Here is a 17,295-nt window from a genome sequence, read left to right on the forward strand (position 1 = left end):
CGATTAAAAGTAGCTAGTGAAATTACAATGTGACGTGCGCAATTGTAGTGCCGCTAAGAATTTTTGGGTTTTTCAAGAATTCTGAGCATTGTAATGGGCAGGGCGTACGAATTAGCATCAGCTCAACGTCCTGCTCGTCTCTTGGGTACCTTATTTTCTTTAAAAAAAATTGCGAACGAAAAACGAAGTGATATTTTTTAATTCAGTTTTTAACCATCAAAAGTTAATCGAAACCTGACACTCATATCTTAATTCAACTGCATGATTCACGAGTGTATGAATAGTAAGAACCTTAGATAGTGTAAACGTCTAGATAGAGTCTCTTACTGTTAGACAACAGATAAAATCAGGCCTGGAATATTTATTTATTTATTTTCATATAATCTACAGTGTCACAATTTATATACAATATAATTAAATTATAAATTAGAAAAATAAGGCCAAAACTGATTACAGTATATAGGTATTAAACAAAAGAAGTAACATTTTATGATTTAAATAAGCCAGAAAAAGATAACAAAATATTAACAATTACTATAATAAGCTACTTAGAAAATAATCTTTACAAAATAAGGTTACAGGAGTGTGTGTGCGTGTATGTAAGGTTGTGTGTAGTATGTGTGTTTGGATAATCATTGCAGTCAATGTATATTTCTTATTTATTTTTTTTTTAGTTTAGTGTGCGTGACAAACTACGTCTTCCACTCGCGATTTGTATGACATTTTGTGTTAGTGTGCGTGAATTGAATTAGGCTAAGTTCATATGGCCGCGCGGTACCGCGCGGAACTACGAACCGCGCGGCACAAGATCAATATAAACGATAATTATCGTCTACATTACCGCGCGGTACCGCACACCAACGCGCGGCGCGCTCTGACCCGCGCGCAAGATCTAGAACCGCGCGCTGCCGCGCGGCCCAAGTATTTCAAACCTGTATCGACCTGTTCAGTTGATCCGCGCGCCTTGAGACGGAAAGACACATAGATCGATGCAATGAGTACCGAAGATGACATTGTGCCTATCGATTTGCTTATCGACGAAATCGAAAAAAGAGATGCGATTTGGAATCTTAACTCTAAGGATTATTCAAATAAAATATTAAAAAGAAGGTCTTGGGAAGAACTAGTTTTAATTTTTTGCAAAAATGATGATTCCGAAGAAAAAAAGAAAAATTTGGGTAAGTTGTTTTTTAATTAGTTTTATTTATTTAAAATAAGTTTTATAAAATCATCACCTATTACACCATTTTATCTTGCCAATCTAATTTACCTTCAGTAACAAAATAATTTGTGAATTTAGTTCGAATATTATCTACTTCATGGATTGCTCGTCCACTGTTAGTTGGATTCACATTAGGTAATGGCGCTGGATTGATCATATCATCCTGATTTATACCATCTCTCATCCTTACCAAGTTATGTAAAACACAAATAGCTTTGACGATATCAACAGCAAAATCTATCTTCACGTCTATTGGCCGGTGTAAGATACGCCACTTGTTACACATTATGCCAAATGTACATTCGACATACCTTCGTGCTAAAGAAAGGCGGTAGTTAAATATTTTTTTTTCTTTTGACAACATTTTACCACCATAGGGTCTCATCAAATTTTTAGTCATAGCGAAAGCCTCGTCAGCTACAATTACGTATGGTAGTTTAAATGCATCGCTCTCATTATTTGTGATAGATCTAGGCTCTGGTAAGTTCAACGAATTTTCTGAGAGTTTTTTGAATAATGACGTTTCCTTGAAAACACCCGAATCACTGTCTTTTCCGTAAGCTCCAACGTCTATCCATATGAAGCAATAGTTAGCATCACATAAAGCCATTAAAACTAATGAGAAAAAGTGTTTATAATTGTAATACATTGATCCTGATTCTGGTGGCTGTATTAAACGAACGTGTTTGCCGTCCAACGCTCCAACACAATTTGGAAAATATGCTTTATTTTCAAATTGTATAGATATTTGTGTCCAGATTTCTTTTGTTGGTGGACTCATGACCAAAGTTTTTAAATTTCTCCAAAAAACTTGGCACACTTGCTTAATTATACCCGATATCGTAGACTTGCCAATTTTATAACCATATTGTAACTCTGCAAATGAAGAACCAGTTGCTAGGTACCTGTAACATAATAGTTATTTAAGATACACGTGCATAAAGTAGATCTTTACCGAATAAGTGCTACAGTGAAAACACAAGCATAGCGAGTGTTTACAGTGTGGCACGCGAGCATAAAGTGCATATGCTCACGTGCCACGATAAATATTCCATTTCTATTCCTACTCCTATTCCTCGTCAAATTCCTATTCCCATACCTATTCCTACCCCTACTTACTCCTATTCCTATTCCTAATTCTATGTCTATGTCTATTTCTTTTAAGGAAATCTTTACTGAATAAGTGCTACAAAGAAAACACATTCATAGCGAGTGTTTACAGTGTGGCACGTGAGCCTAAAGTGCACAAAGTACAATTTGCATAAAGTACGAGTAGGTCATAAGGACTCTTTATGCACCCGTATCGTACAACATTTTTCAATAGTTTTGCAATGAAAACTAATAATTAATTATTTACTTTCTAGGATCGATTTTGCAAAAAAAATGGAAAAATTTACGAGATGCCTATGTAAAAGAACTTAAGAAAACAAAACATTTGAAGTCTGGTTCCTCAGCATCAACACCATCTTCATTTTCGTATTTCCAAAGATTGTCATTTCTTAAACAAGTTGTCCAGAAACGAAAAACTGACAACAGCCTTGATGTTGCGGAAGTTACAGAGAATCCTGATTTGGATAGTGCAGTTAACAGCAGCGGCGTTCAAGCTTCAACAGAAAATGTGCCCCGGAAAAAATTCAAACTTCACCCTGCCGATGAACATTTTGCAAATCTTTTACAACAAAGCATAAATACTCGAAATAATAATGCAGCAGAAAAGAAAGATGACGATGAAGATAAATTATTTTGTCTTTCATTGGTTAGGGAAATAAAAAAAGTTCCTGAAAACCGGCGTTTAAAACTGAAAATTGAAATTTATAATTTATTAGAACGATACCAAGCTACACGAGCACAGCCACTTGAAGATTTTAACTACCCGTCTACTTCATATAGCTCACAACGACCACCCAGAAACTATCATGCTTCATTTCAAAGTTCTCAATATAGCAACCCAATGCAGTACTCTGATAGAGAATCAACACAATATGGCTATACAACTAGTTCATACACTTCACCTCCCACAAGTTCATCGCAAGCAACATCACCCCCGGGTGATGTTACTTGTGACCCGTCATACGAAGATTCTCAAGAATTAGATCTGTTCAATTAAACTAAAAGTTAATTTGCCAAGAAGCCTCGCTCATAATTTCTTATTTTTTATAATTTTTACTGTGATTATGATTAATAAACAGTTAACTTACCGCAATGTTACAATGAGTTTTTCTTTTGGTGATATGCAATATCTTACAGCATTTTCACTGGATTTTAAATCATTTTCAATGAAATCGTATAAAAAATCAAAGGTTGCAACTGACATACGGAAATAATTAAAAAAAATTTCTTCATGTAACCTCAACTTAGGGTATAAGGTGACAAACAGGCTTGAAGAAAGTCTGTCACTTAATATTGGATGCACCCAGTATCGCCTTTGTCGTCTTCTGCGACGTCTCAGTCTTCTATATAAAATCCACAAGCAAATTGCCTCCTCCACGTCCATTGTATATCAATGTTAATGCCAGACTGGCGCTCGTATATACCCTGTCATGTGAACTCTCACATCGCGCGTCGGCGCGCGGTGCCGCGCGGCCATATGAACTTAGCTTTAGAGTTTAGTTCTAAAGTAAAGTTTTTTCGACGTTTTCTCAGCTGCCATATTCTATCCAGACGTATAAATGTCTAAGTGTTATTATCCACATATCTTATTACTGGAGGATACAAAGGCTAAAGTAAAATATAACTAAGTTCTTTCCATACACGGAATAGGACGATAAACTATTAGTGGCAGGCACCTTTGTACATGATGCCGGCTAGATTATGAGTACCACAACGGCTTTTCTGCTGTGAAGCAGTAATGTGTAAGCATTATTATGTTTCGGTCTGAAGGGTGCACTTCAAGGTGACGAGCGCAATTGTAGTGCTGCTTAAAATTTTTGGGTTTATCAAGAATCCTGAGCGGCACTGTATTGTAATGGGCAGGGCGTAATAAATAAGAAACTATAGAAAGAGTCACCACAGATCTCTATTGAAATTCCAGAAGAATCACAGGAGCGCTGTGCTCATTGTGTGTTAGGCTTTCTTGTACCCAGGTACCCATGTTCGTATCTACATGGAAACACCGCGCAAGAATTTCATTCAATAGTAAGTGGTAGAAAAATCCTCAAAAATTGAACACAAGATGGATCGATGATTCGGTCAAGATCGCTGGAATACGTTGGATGAGGGCAGCGCAAGACCGATCTTCCTGGAGATCATTGGGGGAGGTCTTTGTCCAGCAGTGGACGGCTTCCTGCTGATGAAGATGAATCAATCTGAGACCTTATAATTCCTCAACACACCTTTAACTTATTTTTCATTTAAATTTGGAATATTAAAATTTCTAAGCCTGTCGTGGTATCAAATGCAGTAAGATCATTTTGAGCAACCTATTAGTTGGGTAAAAGTGAGGTATGAACAGCAATTTATAGATTTTTTCTATTTGCTTTAATTTTTACTACAGAATGATATTTTTTTTTTAAATCAATCTGGTCGATTTCCGCCAAAAGTATAAGAAATTTAACTCTTTGAACCTTTTACGTTCAGTTGATGAATAGAATACAGCGGCAGGACATAGGACAAACAACTCTACGAAGAACTGCCCGTGATTAGTGTAGACTTCAGATACATCGGAAGACGAGTTTGAGCATCTTTCCGCTGTTTGAATGTACAAAAAATTGCCCATTTTACATAGTCTTAAAGAAAAAAAAACTCAGTGGCACACCAACTACAGGCGCTTCATATAAATACTGCGAGATCGTTTACATAATAGCTTTAAGGGTAAATGTATACACTTCTATAATAAAGTCCCAGCCATTGTTCAGGCATTATCTATAAATAAATTTAAATGTTTTATAAAAAATGGCTCTGTCGTAAATCCTATTACTCCACTGCTGAATATCTAAATGATCGGACAGCCTGGGACTAGATTGTGATTATTTTATAGCGATAGAAATGACTGTACAATATTGTATATTTTTATTGAAAAGAGCGCAAAAAAAGAATGCTGGGAGAGTTTCTTGCGCCGCCTCTTCTCTCTCAGAGCGCCATTTGTTTCCGAAGCGGTAGTAGTATCTAGTAATAATTAGAAATGACATCAAAAAGAATTCTAAAGGAATCAATTTTGAGAAAATAAATGCCTTTTATGCCTTTTACAAATTAAAAAAAATATCCCTGGTACATAATCTGGTCAGGTACACAGGAGTACTTCAATATTAAAAGATATATTCAAGACCAATTTCACGAGTAGAAGTGGAGCCGGCTTAGCTTTCCCCTATTTTGGGACGGATCCCTACGGGCAAGGAGAGGTAGTGGAGGGGGGGCGTGGAGGGTTGCTCGGGGTCAACTAGAGTTTTGGGATTAAATTATTTTAGGGAAGGGGATATGTGGGAGGGTTGGGTCTCGGCGAGCTTTTGCGGAATGTTTCTCGTACATATTTCGTTACAGAATGTTTCCATTGCTTTTATTTAGAGTGAAATGACGCAACTGGAATTAATTTTGCCTAGAAAATTCGTGATATATATGTGAAAGAGGAAAAAATAATTTCCCAAACCACCGCGATAATCTGTTGCAGTCTAGAAATGGGCTCGTTGAGAGGCAGATGTAGAATTTCGATTGGCCCAATAGTTCTGTACGTAATTCACATTAAAGTGTTTGTCAGTAATAATTTTCACTACTTATACTAATGCTTTAGTTACTTTCATTGTATTATGTCCTATGGTATATTCCTGTGGGGCAGCGCTGCCGATATTAATATAATATTTGTGCTGCAGAAGAGGGCTATTCGCGCTATTTATAACCTAGGTCCTAAGGAATCATTGAGAGCAAAATTCAAAGAAATTAACATCTTGACTGTTGCTTCTCAATATATTCTTGATAATGTAATGTATGTTCATAGGCACATAAGTGAATTTGCCAGAAACTGTCATAACCATAATGTTAACACCAGGAACAGACATAAGCTTATAATGCTTACTACTCGACTAAGTCCAGTTAACAAGTCTTTTGTGGGGCGATGTATATGCTTTTACAACAGGATCCCAGAGAATGTTCAGAACAAAAGTATTACGTTATTCAAAAGAATTGTTAAAAAACGTTTGTGTGGTTATTGGTTACTATAACATACATGACTTTCTTAATGATACCACAGATTGGGAATGGAGCGACCGCCCTCAGGCTATTAGATAATAAGTTTAATTGTACAATGTTACTTTGTAAATCTTACTTTAATAAAATTGTAAATCATATTTTTGATGAAAAAAAAAAAGGCTGCTGAGTTTGTTGCGCCCATTCTTCTCAGGCCTGAGGCATTCATTTTGGAATGGGTGGTAGTTTTTTGACTTTCAATAAGTGATTTCACATCCTATTTTGAATAAAAAAAATTAATTTGAATACTCTGACCTGAGCGATATCTATATACATATACGAGGGGCGGTCAAAAAGTTCGCGGAATGGCGGGGTTGGCGGGGGTGAGGTCGCTCCTCCAGGTAGCCGCTACTTGAGTAACTCATAATTACTATATATGCCAATTTCTAGCCTAATTGGGTCATTAGCTTTCGAGTTACAAACGAGTGAACAAGTAAATCGGGAACAAACTAGCCACTATGGAGAAAATTGAACATCGCGCCGTCGTAAAGTTCCTCACCAAACAAGGAAAAACGCCTCAAACTATTTTGCAAGAGATGTTAGCTGTTTACGGAGACTCTGCTCCTGGTAAAACCATGATTTACAAATGGCACGGCCTTTTCAAGCAAGGAAGGGAGTCAATTGAAGATGATCCTCGACCTGGACGGCCCATTGAGGCCACTACGCCAGAAATCATTGAAAAAGTTGAAAAACTTGTATTGGAAGACGGAAGGTTGAAGAAGAAACAACTTGCAGCATCAGTTGGAGTATCAGAAACCACAATTTTAAATATTCTTCATCAACATCTTGGCATGAGTAAAGTGTGTTCAAGGTGGGTCCCGAGAATGCTCACGCCGCTGCAAAAACGTGAGCGCGTCAACTGTTCCCGCGAGTATTTGGACCGCTGTGGAGAAGTTAGGGAAGAAATTATGGCCCGAATTGTAACCGGTGATGAAACTTGGGTTCACCACTATGAGCCTGAGTCAAAGCAGGAGTCGATGCAGTGGCACAAAAAAGGCACACCACCCCCAAAAAAATTTAAAGTGTCGCAATCGGCCGGAAAGATCATGGCGACTATTTTTTGGGATACTGAAGGTATTCTTTTGATCGATTATAAAGAACGTGGTGTTTCTATAACGGGAGAGTACTACGCTTCCCTATTGGACCGATTAAAAGAAGCTATTAAAGAAAAAAGAAGAGGAAAACTGACAAAAGGTGTACTCCTTTTGCACGACAACGCGCCCGTTCACACGAGTCATGTTGCGACGGCTGCCATTCATCGATGCGGTTTTGAACAACTACGCCATCCACCCTACAGTCCAGACCTGGCCCCTAGCGATTTTTATTTATTCCCAAAGATGAAGAAAGAGCTGCGTGGAAAAAAATTTAGAGACGATGATGAAGTCAAGTCGGCGATTTCGGCGTATTTTGACGCCCAAGACAAAACCTATTTTTTCGACGGTATTAATAAGTTATATGCCAGATCCCAAAAATGTATTCGTGTTAAGGGGGAATATATTGAAAAGGAAAAATAACATAATGTATCATTTCATCTTTTTTCCCAGTCATTCCGCGAACTTTTTGACCTCCCCTCGTATATATATATACATTGAAAATGGTCTTTGTTTGAGGCTCAATCTCGCCTAAACCACTGATCGTATCGACATGAAACTACCACCATTCGATGCAAAATTTATCCTAGATGGTTTATTTTTCGAATTCGAAATAAACGGCTAGTTAGTCCTATATTATTAATTTTGCAAAACGATAATAGATGAAGCATCCCATAATGAAGGTAGTCCTATAAAAATAATATTTTGTTCTATTATTATTACAATACAAATATATATTCTGAATATTCCAATTAAATAGAGGTACATCGTGTGTCGCTGTGTGAGTCGTCTGCAGCTAGTGAATTAATATTCAAAATAATAAGGGAGCGCATACCAAAAGTGGCTGACTGCTTACGACTTGTCAATCAAAATCGGTTACAGTTACTATTGATTCGCGTTTCTTTTCTATCTATCTCCGTTATAGATATTTATCTCTCTAGCACGATTCGCAAAAGAAAAAAACTTCACATTCATAAGTGCGGGTTCGAATCCCGGTAGGTGCAAGCATTTATATGATTAATATGGATGTTTGTTTCCGAGTCATGGATGTTTAAATGTATTTATGTATGTTTAAGTAAGTATATTGTATTAAATATATCATTGTCTTGTAACCCATAACACAGGCTATATGTGCTTAACTTGGGGCAAGATAATTTGTGTAAAAAGTGTGTCTATATCTATAAAATGTTTAAATGAGCAATTCTTGTATATATATATATATATATATATATATTCTGAATCTCGGAAACGGCTCCAACGATTTTAATAAAATTTAGTATACAGGTAGTTTCGGGGGCGAGAATTCGACCTAGCTAGGTTTCAATATTAAAAAATGTAATTTATCCGTGTTTTTTATATATATATATATTATATACACAAGACTATAATAGCTCAGATGGGACATTGGGTGATCTGGAAAGCAGAAGACCCTGGTTCGAATCCAGATGTTCTAGAGTATTTTTTTTTCAAGTTTTGTACATTCTTAAAAATCCGAGCAAGGCTCGGTCGTCCAGATATTATTATATTATAAGTGTCATTTCTTTGGCCTAGATTAATAAAGTCATTTTGATTTGATTTGATCTAGCAGGTGGACACTGAATGTGTAAATGTATTGTCATTATTACGAGCAAATCTCGCAAAATCGCGCAAATTTTACCAGGCTTTTTTTTCCTTTGCACAGGATGACGGCTACATTATGGGTACCACAACGGCGCCTATTTCTGCCGTGAAGCAGTAATGTTTCAGTAAACATTACTGTGTTTAGGTCTGAAGGGCACCGTAGCTAGTGAAATTACTGCAAATACGACTTAACATCTTATGTCTCAAGGTGATGAGCGCAATTGTAGTGCCACTCAGAATTTTTGGGCTTTTCAAGAATCCTGAGCGGCACTGCATTGTAATGGGAAGGACGTATCAATTACCATCAGCTGAACATCCAGCTCGTCTCGTCCCTTATTCTCATAAAAAATAATGTTAAATTTTTACTTTAAATTATTTAGACGTTTTAATAATATTATAATATGCATTATTGAGTAATATCTGATGTACTTTAATCATTTTAAACTGTATTAAATCTATACGTAAGTCATTAAATATTAATTCAAACCTCTTAATTAAAAAAAAAAAAAAAAAATTATTGCGAAAAAGAGTAAAAAAATTTATAGCCCCAGTGTTTTGCGTAACGGCTTTCATATCACATTGTACTAGTTGAAATTTGAAGGCGAATCCAGTATGTATAATGTAACGGTCGCGGCGTATACACGAGTAGGTCGATATCTAGGTCACCAAGTGGGGGCAGCCCAAAGTGGGGGCGGATGGAATACCTGTTTGCGGCCATCGGTCCCAAGGCCCCGCGCGCAATGTGATCCGACGGTCAAAGCTATTTAGAGCTGGGACACGTCACATATTTCTTTAAACTTCTGCGTTTTTCGTTTTCACTTCACTTTACTGACTTTGAATACAATTATAATAAAACACCTAGCTGACACAGCAAAGGTTGTATTGCCGATATTAAAATCGCGATACAAAAGTAACTGTTGATCGTAGATGGGTGAAGTTGTATGTATTTATAATGCTCAGTCATAATCAAACAAATTTAAAAAAAATTGTCAAAAAATAAAAAAATAAAATTGGCGTGGACCACGCTTAACATTTAGGGGGATGAAAAATAGATGTTGACGGATTCTCAGACCTACCCAATAAGCACTCAAAATTTCATGAGAATCGGTCATTTAGTTAGCCGTTTCGAAGGAGTTTAACTACAAACACCGCGATATGAGAATTTTATATATTAGACTAGCTGAGCCAGCAAACGTTGTATTGCCATATAAAGTAATAAAAAAAAAACAATAAAAATAAGACTTTTGCGGTATAAAAAATTGTTGACGACGCATTCTCAGACCTACCAAATATATCGTATACATAAAATTTACCGTACTACAATAATCATTATATTCGATTGCCATATTGCAACTCTATTGCGTATCTGTTGATGGCATAGAATAATATTAAAATCGCGATACAAAAATAGGTGTCGATCGTAGACGGGTGAAAATTTGAAGTGGTATGCATTTTTTAATGCTGATTCATAATAACAAAAAAATAAAAAAACTTGTCATAAAAAATTAAAAAACAAATTATTTAAGAGTGGGTGACTCTTATCAATTAGGGGTATGAAATATAGATGTTAACCGATTCACAGATCTACCCTATATATAGGTACCTACACACAAGTTTTCAAACAAATTTGTTTAGCCGTTTCGGAGGAGTTTGGTAACAAACACCGGGACACGAGAATTTTATATATAAGATTCGAACTTATGATAAGTTACCGAATAGCATCAAAAATTTTAATTCTAGATTATTTAACACTAAGCTGTATAATTGACTTAATACTTATAATTTCTATAGTCATAAGGAATGTATTGACAAGAAATTCTTATATTAGTTGTACATAGTTAAATATTTGCAGAACTTTTAAGCTTATTATTGTCTTATAACACCATTGTATACCATGTTTTATTCACAAATTTTCAATTATTGCTTAACCAGTTTTTTATTATTTTAAAATAACGGTGTATTAAAAGATTTATTTAATAATAATAAAGCAATACTATTTTACAGGGCTAATATGTGGGAGTGCTGTGAAAGAGAGTTTCTTGCGCCGCTTCCTCTCTCTCAGAGCGCCAGAAAAGTCATAATAGTTATGATTTTTATCTCAAGTAGGCCACAACCGGAGATAGACTGAATATTGGGAACGGCCGTCAGTCAATCAGCTGAGGTGAGCTGGAGCGAGGTACTAAATGCTCATTGGTCAAGTAATGAAGGCAACATGTCGTAAACAATCGCTATTGGCTACCGAAATTTATGATTAACTGTGTTCATACTGTGGTAATTGAAAGGTAGTGAACTTAGAAGACACATAAATGCCGAAAAAACCTGTTAAGGCTGGGGACCCAGCCAACGGCTTAGACGAATCGAGCGGAGCTAGGTTAAATCTCTCATACAAGATCGCCATAGTTTTAATTCAGAATTAGAAGCATTTTTAATTTATTACAAACATATTACATTTTTTTTTACAAAACTCACGCACGAGTAAAAAAAGAACTCCGCGCCGTGATATTAGCAAGTGAAGCAACTTTATGCTAGTGTGTGTGCGGTGACGGGGGATATCAGTTATTACACAATATTTTCTCCCTTATATCATCATATATGGCCACAAATGCTGTTATAGTATCGTTTTTACACTTTTTCACAACGCACGACGGCATTTTTAAATGTTTTATTGCGACGCAAACTGATCTGTCAAAGACGATGGCAAATCTCATAATGGCGGCCCATCGGCTTGTATTAGTGTAAGTGTGTGCGTGGGGCTATGTATTTACTCATTTACCGGCTTGTTTTGGTGCTTCACTGCGTCCTTCGGACACAGAGTCCTTCTTTTTTTACTCGTCCGTGACAAAGCTGTTATGGTGAATATATATTTATATATAATTGGTATAAAATTTGATGCATACATAATTGAATGATTAGCATGGCTCCAACTGTAAAAGTTAGCGGTATTTTGGTAATATTTTCATTGTCTATAAAAATAGAAATGTAATGAAAAAATGAATTTTCTTCTCAAATTCTGTAGATATATAATTATTTTTTGTAAAAATATAAGCTTTATATAAACCGCCAAGAAATGGTTTCAACTATGCGCTATTTTGGCAATTTCAAATTTTACATACTTTGGTAAAAGATACTACGACATCATGGTTTTTGAAGAGGCTTTGAGAAAAGAGGCTGCTAAAACAATTATGATTGTTTCAAATGAAGCTTTTATTAGACCACCTCAAATGTGGACGTCCATCTATCACATATCGCATAACAGCCGACCGCGGAGTAGGGTGAAGTTGAATCAATCATTTCAAATTCTGCGTTCATAGTATCATCTTAAGCTAGTGGGAGAAATAATATGCAACATTTCAATTTTAAGGGCGCCGTAGCTAGTGATATTACTAGAATAATATCCTTAACAACTTATGTCTCAAAGCGACGAGCGGAACTGCGATGCCACTCACAATGTATTCTGGGTTCAATCAAGAATCCTGAACAGCACATTGTTATGGGCATCATCAAAAGGCATAAAATGGCATTTATTTTCTCAAAATTGATCTCTTTAGAATTCTTTTTCTAATACTACTACCGCATCGAAAAGAAATGGCGCTCTGAGAGAGGAGATGCGGCGCTAGAGACTCTCCCAGCGTTCTTTTTAATGAATTATACAATTAAACAGATAAATTATACTTTTCCTTTATCAATTTAAGCAATACCTCAACCAATCAAGTACAAGCTTTCGGAAAACGAGTTAAAGTAACATTACTTTATCGCGTTACAACAAAAGTCAAGTTGTTAATATAAAAAATGGAAGGCGCCCTTTCAAAAGAAGCCACTTTCTTTTCACAGAAACGTTTACCTGCTTCAAAGAGTTTTTATAAAATACTAGCTGACCCAGCAAACGTTGTATTGCCGATATTAAAATCGCGATACAAAAGTAACTGTTGATCGTAGATGGGTGAAAATTTGAAGTTGTATGTATTTTTTAATGCTGACATGAGTCAGTTTGATTATGAAATCAAACAAATTAAAAAAAAATGACAAAAAAAATAAAAAATAAATTTGGCGTGGGCCACCCTTAACATTTAGGGGGATGAAAAATAGATGTTGTCCGATTCTCTGACCTACCCAATATGCACTCAAAATTTCATGAGAATCGGTCGAGCCGTTTCGTAGGAGTTCGGTCCCGCATACCGTGACACGAGAATTTTATATATTAGAAGACACAAGCTGCAAGTAGAAAGATTCAGCCTGCCATCAACGCTCAGTAGGTAAGATTGCACGGGTTTGTTGTGAAAGCAACTAGGGTCGTGTATTCGACTCCCACTGTGGAGCGATACGTATATTTCATTTCTCATACTTTGAATGTTTATTTTTGATTTAAGTAGCGGGAGAAAGATAGTGTTTCGCGATACAAAAATAGGTGTAGATCGTAGAAGGGCGAAAATTTGAAGTTGTATGTATTTTTCAATGCTGAATCATAATAAAAATAAAAAAATGCCAAAAAAATAAAAAGATCAATTTTAGGGGTTTGAAAAATACATGTTGGCCGATTCTCAGACCTACCCGATATGCCGACACGAGAATTTTATATATATGAGATTAGATATAGACTTTGACAAATGTAAACGCATCGAAAAAAATAGCGGCGAACTGTTAGCCTCTATTTTCAGCAAACGCACGCACACTAAAATAAAGTGACTGATATATCGCGAGGTTAAGATTTAGTGTCATGCCGAACAGGAAAAGGCGCCATCTAGTTGTATAACTATCTAAGATAACATATTAGTTTCGTGCCTATTTCTGGCGTGAAGCAGAAATGCTGTGTTTCGGTCTAAAGGGCGCCGTAGCTAGTGAAATTACTGGGCAAATGAGACTTAACATCTTATTTCTCAAGGTGACGAGCACAGCTGTAGTGCCGCTCAGAATTTTTTGGGATTTTCAAGAATCCTGAACAGCCACTGCATTGTAATGTGCAGGGGGTATCAATCACCATCAGCTGAGCGTCCTGCACGTCTCATCTCTTATTTTCATAAAAAAAAAATAGTTTACATCAGTAAATAACGCTTCAGAACTTAAAAAAATATTTAAACACCTTACCAGCGGTTCGGAAAAAAAATTAGCATTATTATGACAAAAAAAACTCAATAGAACGTATAACTTGAACTTTATCTCTGAGCAATTACCACACTACAAAACATAACAAAGTATCCGTAGAAAATCCAGTCCTTTCTTAGTATAAAAACCGTTGGAAGATCGCGCCAAGGTCCAAGGGGATTGCCCTTCGGAAATTCTCAGAACAGGACTAAGTGCCGCCCCTTCGGTCCCCCACACAAAATTCGAACCATGTTACACCCCCCACCCTAAACCCCCAGCACCCTACAAGTACAGTCATCTTTATAAAAAAATTACCCACTTTTTCACATTTCTCTTTGAATTCAGCTTGAAAAATGTAGGGATATTTTTTTGGCTGTCCAGGAATTCTATGGTAAATTTATTAACCGACTTCAAAAAGGAGGAGGTTCTCAAGTCGATCGGTACTCTTTTTTATGTATGTCCACCGATTTCTCTGAGATTTATGATCCGATTTACGTAATTCTTCTTTAGTTCGATGCAGAATTGATGCCATTTGGTACCATAAAAATTTTACATAGTTTGGGCCAGGAGTTTACATTTCATGGACATTTTTATGAAAAATTTTGAATACCTTGTTTCGAGTTGTGTAAGGACTTACTATTACATTTGGCTTGGCACCTACTTAAAAGCTATCAATATTTAGCACATACAAATAATATTATTTTATTAATATTACAGGTAAAGGTTTGCATAAGAGGTGTATTAGACTGAATTTTTAGTTATTTGATACTTTTCAGTTTTTGAAGTCGGTTTTTTTAAACGTAGTTTTTTAAATTAAATCCTTATTTAATACCTGAAACGTGAGTTTTGATGTTACATTTGGCAATATTTAATTCGGCACATACATACATACAATAAACTAGCGTATAAACGATCGGACAGCCCGAGAATGCGTGAGCAATTTTGATTTGCTGTGAGCGTTACCTAGTGGTTTTAATATTCAAAAGACTAAGGAGCTGACGACCTTTCAGAAAATCAAATGATACGTCAGAAAATTAATTAAGATGTCAGTGGTCATGTGATGAAGTCAGTAGGTATGTATGTCCGGGAAAAACGCATAAACTACTGAATAGATGGCTTGGCTGACTTCAATGGCCGTATTGAGTTTCTTGCCACTTCTCCTCATTTAAAACTTTACGAAGAGGCGGTAAATTTAATAAGAAAAGTAATTTTTAGACAGTCATAAGTGTCATTTCTCGACTAAGGACATTGTCCAGCGGGGAGGGTCATGAAGCATTGTCGTGTTTTGCTCTGAAGGGCGCCCTAGCTTGAGAAATAACTGGGCAAATGAGACTTAGCATCTTCGTTGTCTCAAGGTGACGAGCGCAATAAATAGTGCCGCTCAGAATTTTTGGGTTTTTCATGAATCCTGAGCGGCACTGAATTGTAATAGGCAGGGCGTATCAATTACCAGCAGCTGAACGTCCAGTTCGTCTCGTCCCTTATTATCATACAAAACGCGTACGCGTACACCTATTCCTTAAAGGCCGGCATCGCCCTTGTGATTCCTCTGGTGTTGCAAGAGAATATGGGCGGCGGTGATCACTTAACACCAGGTGACCCCTGCGCTCGTTTGTCCTCCTATTCCATAAAAAAAAACGAATCTAAAACGGGCGACATAATGATTCGCTCTCACTCGCACAAATAACATAACCTGTCTGCCATCCCCCATTTCACTGTCAGACCGACCTGTATCGCCGCCATTTGTAAATACAGAACTCAGAGACAGAAATGAAAACTAGGATATTAACGTTGTGCATTTTTGAATATTTTAGAATGTTAAGCCACTAATTTCGCACAAATATTCATTTATTGCGCTATCGTACACAAAAAGGACAATTTTTTATAAATGTATTATTTTACATTAACAAGTTGATCTCTCAGAAAAAATCATCTGTCATCCATTATTTCAACCACTGTCTTACGAATTTTCGATCAGGTCACGTTGCCTGACGCGAGTTTAACATATTATACAACTTTTTTTAAATAAAACACTTTTAAAGGATTAAAACGCATGTAACTGTCTATTTACATAAACGTAACATGTTTCGAAACCTTTCCAGATCGCGTTTTCAGAGGGACCTAAAATCTAATGTATAAGCACAGTTACAATTACACGCGTTTTAATCCTTTAAAAGTGTTTTTTTCTAACACTCAGGTTAATCATAGAAAATACTATACTCGGCGGCACAATTAACCGCCCACCTTAATTTTTTACGATTTTGGTTAAAACCAAAAATTGTGGCCTTACTTGTGAATGTTATTTTATAACGTAGGTATATTGAAGTAAAATGAAAGATAATATTGTTTTTAATTATTACGTTTATTTATAAACCACTTTGACCGTAAATTAACAAATGTGATGATATGGCTTAAAAATAAAAAATCTGCTGAATAAATGAATTCTAATAGTGCGTATTTCCACCTCTAGCCCTCATGACTTCCATCAAACGGTTTGGCATGCTGTCGATGACATCTTTGATCTGTTGTTGTGGAATGTTCTGCCACTCCTCAATCACGGATTGTTTTAATTCATCTATGGTGGTTGGAGCTGGTATGCGGCTTCGAACACGTCTTTTTAAATTGTCCCATATGTTTTCAATAGGATTTAAGTCTGGGCTCCGGGATGGCCATGTTAATTTTCGAATGCCGACGGTATCCGGGTACGCGGTAACAACTTTAGCAACGTGGGGGCGAGCGTTGTCCTGCATTAATGAAAAATCTTCGACAATAAATGGAGCAAATGGCATTACATGAGGTTCCAACACTTCTGTTACATACCTCTGAGCATTTATTCCACCTCTTTCGAAGATAACCAAGTCGGTGCGTGCTTCGTAAGTAATGCCGCCCCATATCATGATAGAGCCACCTTGGTAACCTACTGTTTCCACAACAGCACATGATGCAAACCTTTCATTCTTGCGTCTGTATATACGCTGGCGACCGTCAGGACCGTGCAAGCATATTCTTGTCTCGTCAGTAAACATAACATTCTTCCATTGTTCCATATTCCATTCGGCGTGCTCTCGGGAAAAACGAAGTCTTTCTCTCCGGTGTCCTACGAGCAAT

General features: G+C 36.6%; 3 protein-coding genes across 5 annotated transcripts in view; 1 reads left to right on the forward strand and 2 right to left on the reverse strand.

Annotated features, from left to right (window-relative positions):
- The window catches only part of LOC126969371 (zinc finger protein 84-like), a 53,407-nt gene that overhangs the window by 7,289 nt on the left and 28,823 nt on the right, over nucleotides 1-17,295 (reverse strand). The gene's annotated exons all lie outside the window — the stretch shown is intronic.
- LOC126969383 (uncharacterized) lies at nucleotides 871-3,433 on the forward strand. Its single transcript, XM_050814775.1, has 2 exons — nucleotides 871-1,178; nucleotides 2,587-3,433. The coding sequence occupies exons 1-2, from the start codon at nucleotides 995-997 to the stop codon at nucleotides 3,327-3,329; spliced, it is 927 nt and encodes a 308-aa protein (XP_050670732.1). The 5' UTR covers nucleotides 871-994; the 3' UTR covers nucleotides 3,330-3,433.
- Nucleotides 1,184-3,828, reverse strand: LOC126969376 (uncharacterized). Its single transcript, XM_050814767.1, has 2 exons — nucleotides 3,421-3,828; nucleotides 1,184-2,127 (listed from the first exon to the last, which is right to left on the reverse strand). The coding sequence occupies exons 1-2, from the start codon at nucleotides 3,714-3,716 to the stop codon at nucleotides 1,239-1,241; spliced, it is 1,185 nt and encodes a 394-aa protein (XP_050670724.1). The 5' UTR covers nucleotides 3,717-3,828; the 3' UTR covers nucleotides 1,184-1,238.

Source organism: Leptidea sinapis, chromosome 18 (genome assembly GCF_905404315.1).
Source record: "Leptidea sinapis chromosome 18, ilLepSina1.1, whole genome shotgun sequence".
Classification (NCBI taxonomy): domain Eukaryota; kingdom Metazoa; phylum Arthropoda; class Insecta; order Lepidoptera; family Pieridae; genus Leptidea; species Leptidea sinapis.

Bases quoted from the DNA above. Each gene is read 5' to 3' on its own strand.
- LOC126969383 (XM_050814775.1), top strand. From the start codon at position 995: ATGAGTACCGAAGATGACATTGTGCCTATCGATTTGCTTATCGACGAA. The intron at 1,179-2,586 runs GTAAGTTGTTTT...TTTACTTTCTAG, and splicing joins AGAAAAAAAGAAAAATTTGG to GATCGATTTTGCAAAAAAAA.
- LOC126969376 (XM_050814767.1), bottom strand. From the start codon at position 3,716: ATGGACGTGGAGGAGGCAATTTGCTTGTGGATTTTATATAGAAGACTG. The intron at 2,128-3,420 runs GTAAGTTAACTG...ATTATGTTACAG, and splicing joins AAACTCATTGTAACATTGCG to GTACCTAGCAACTGGTTCTT.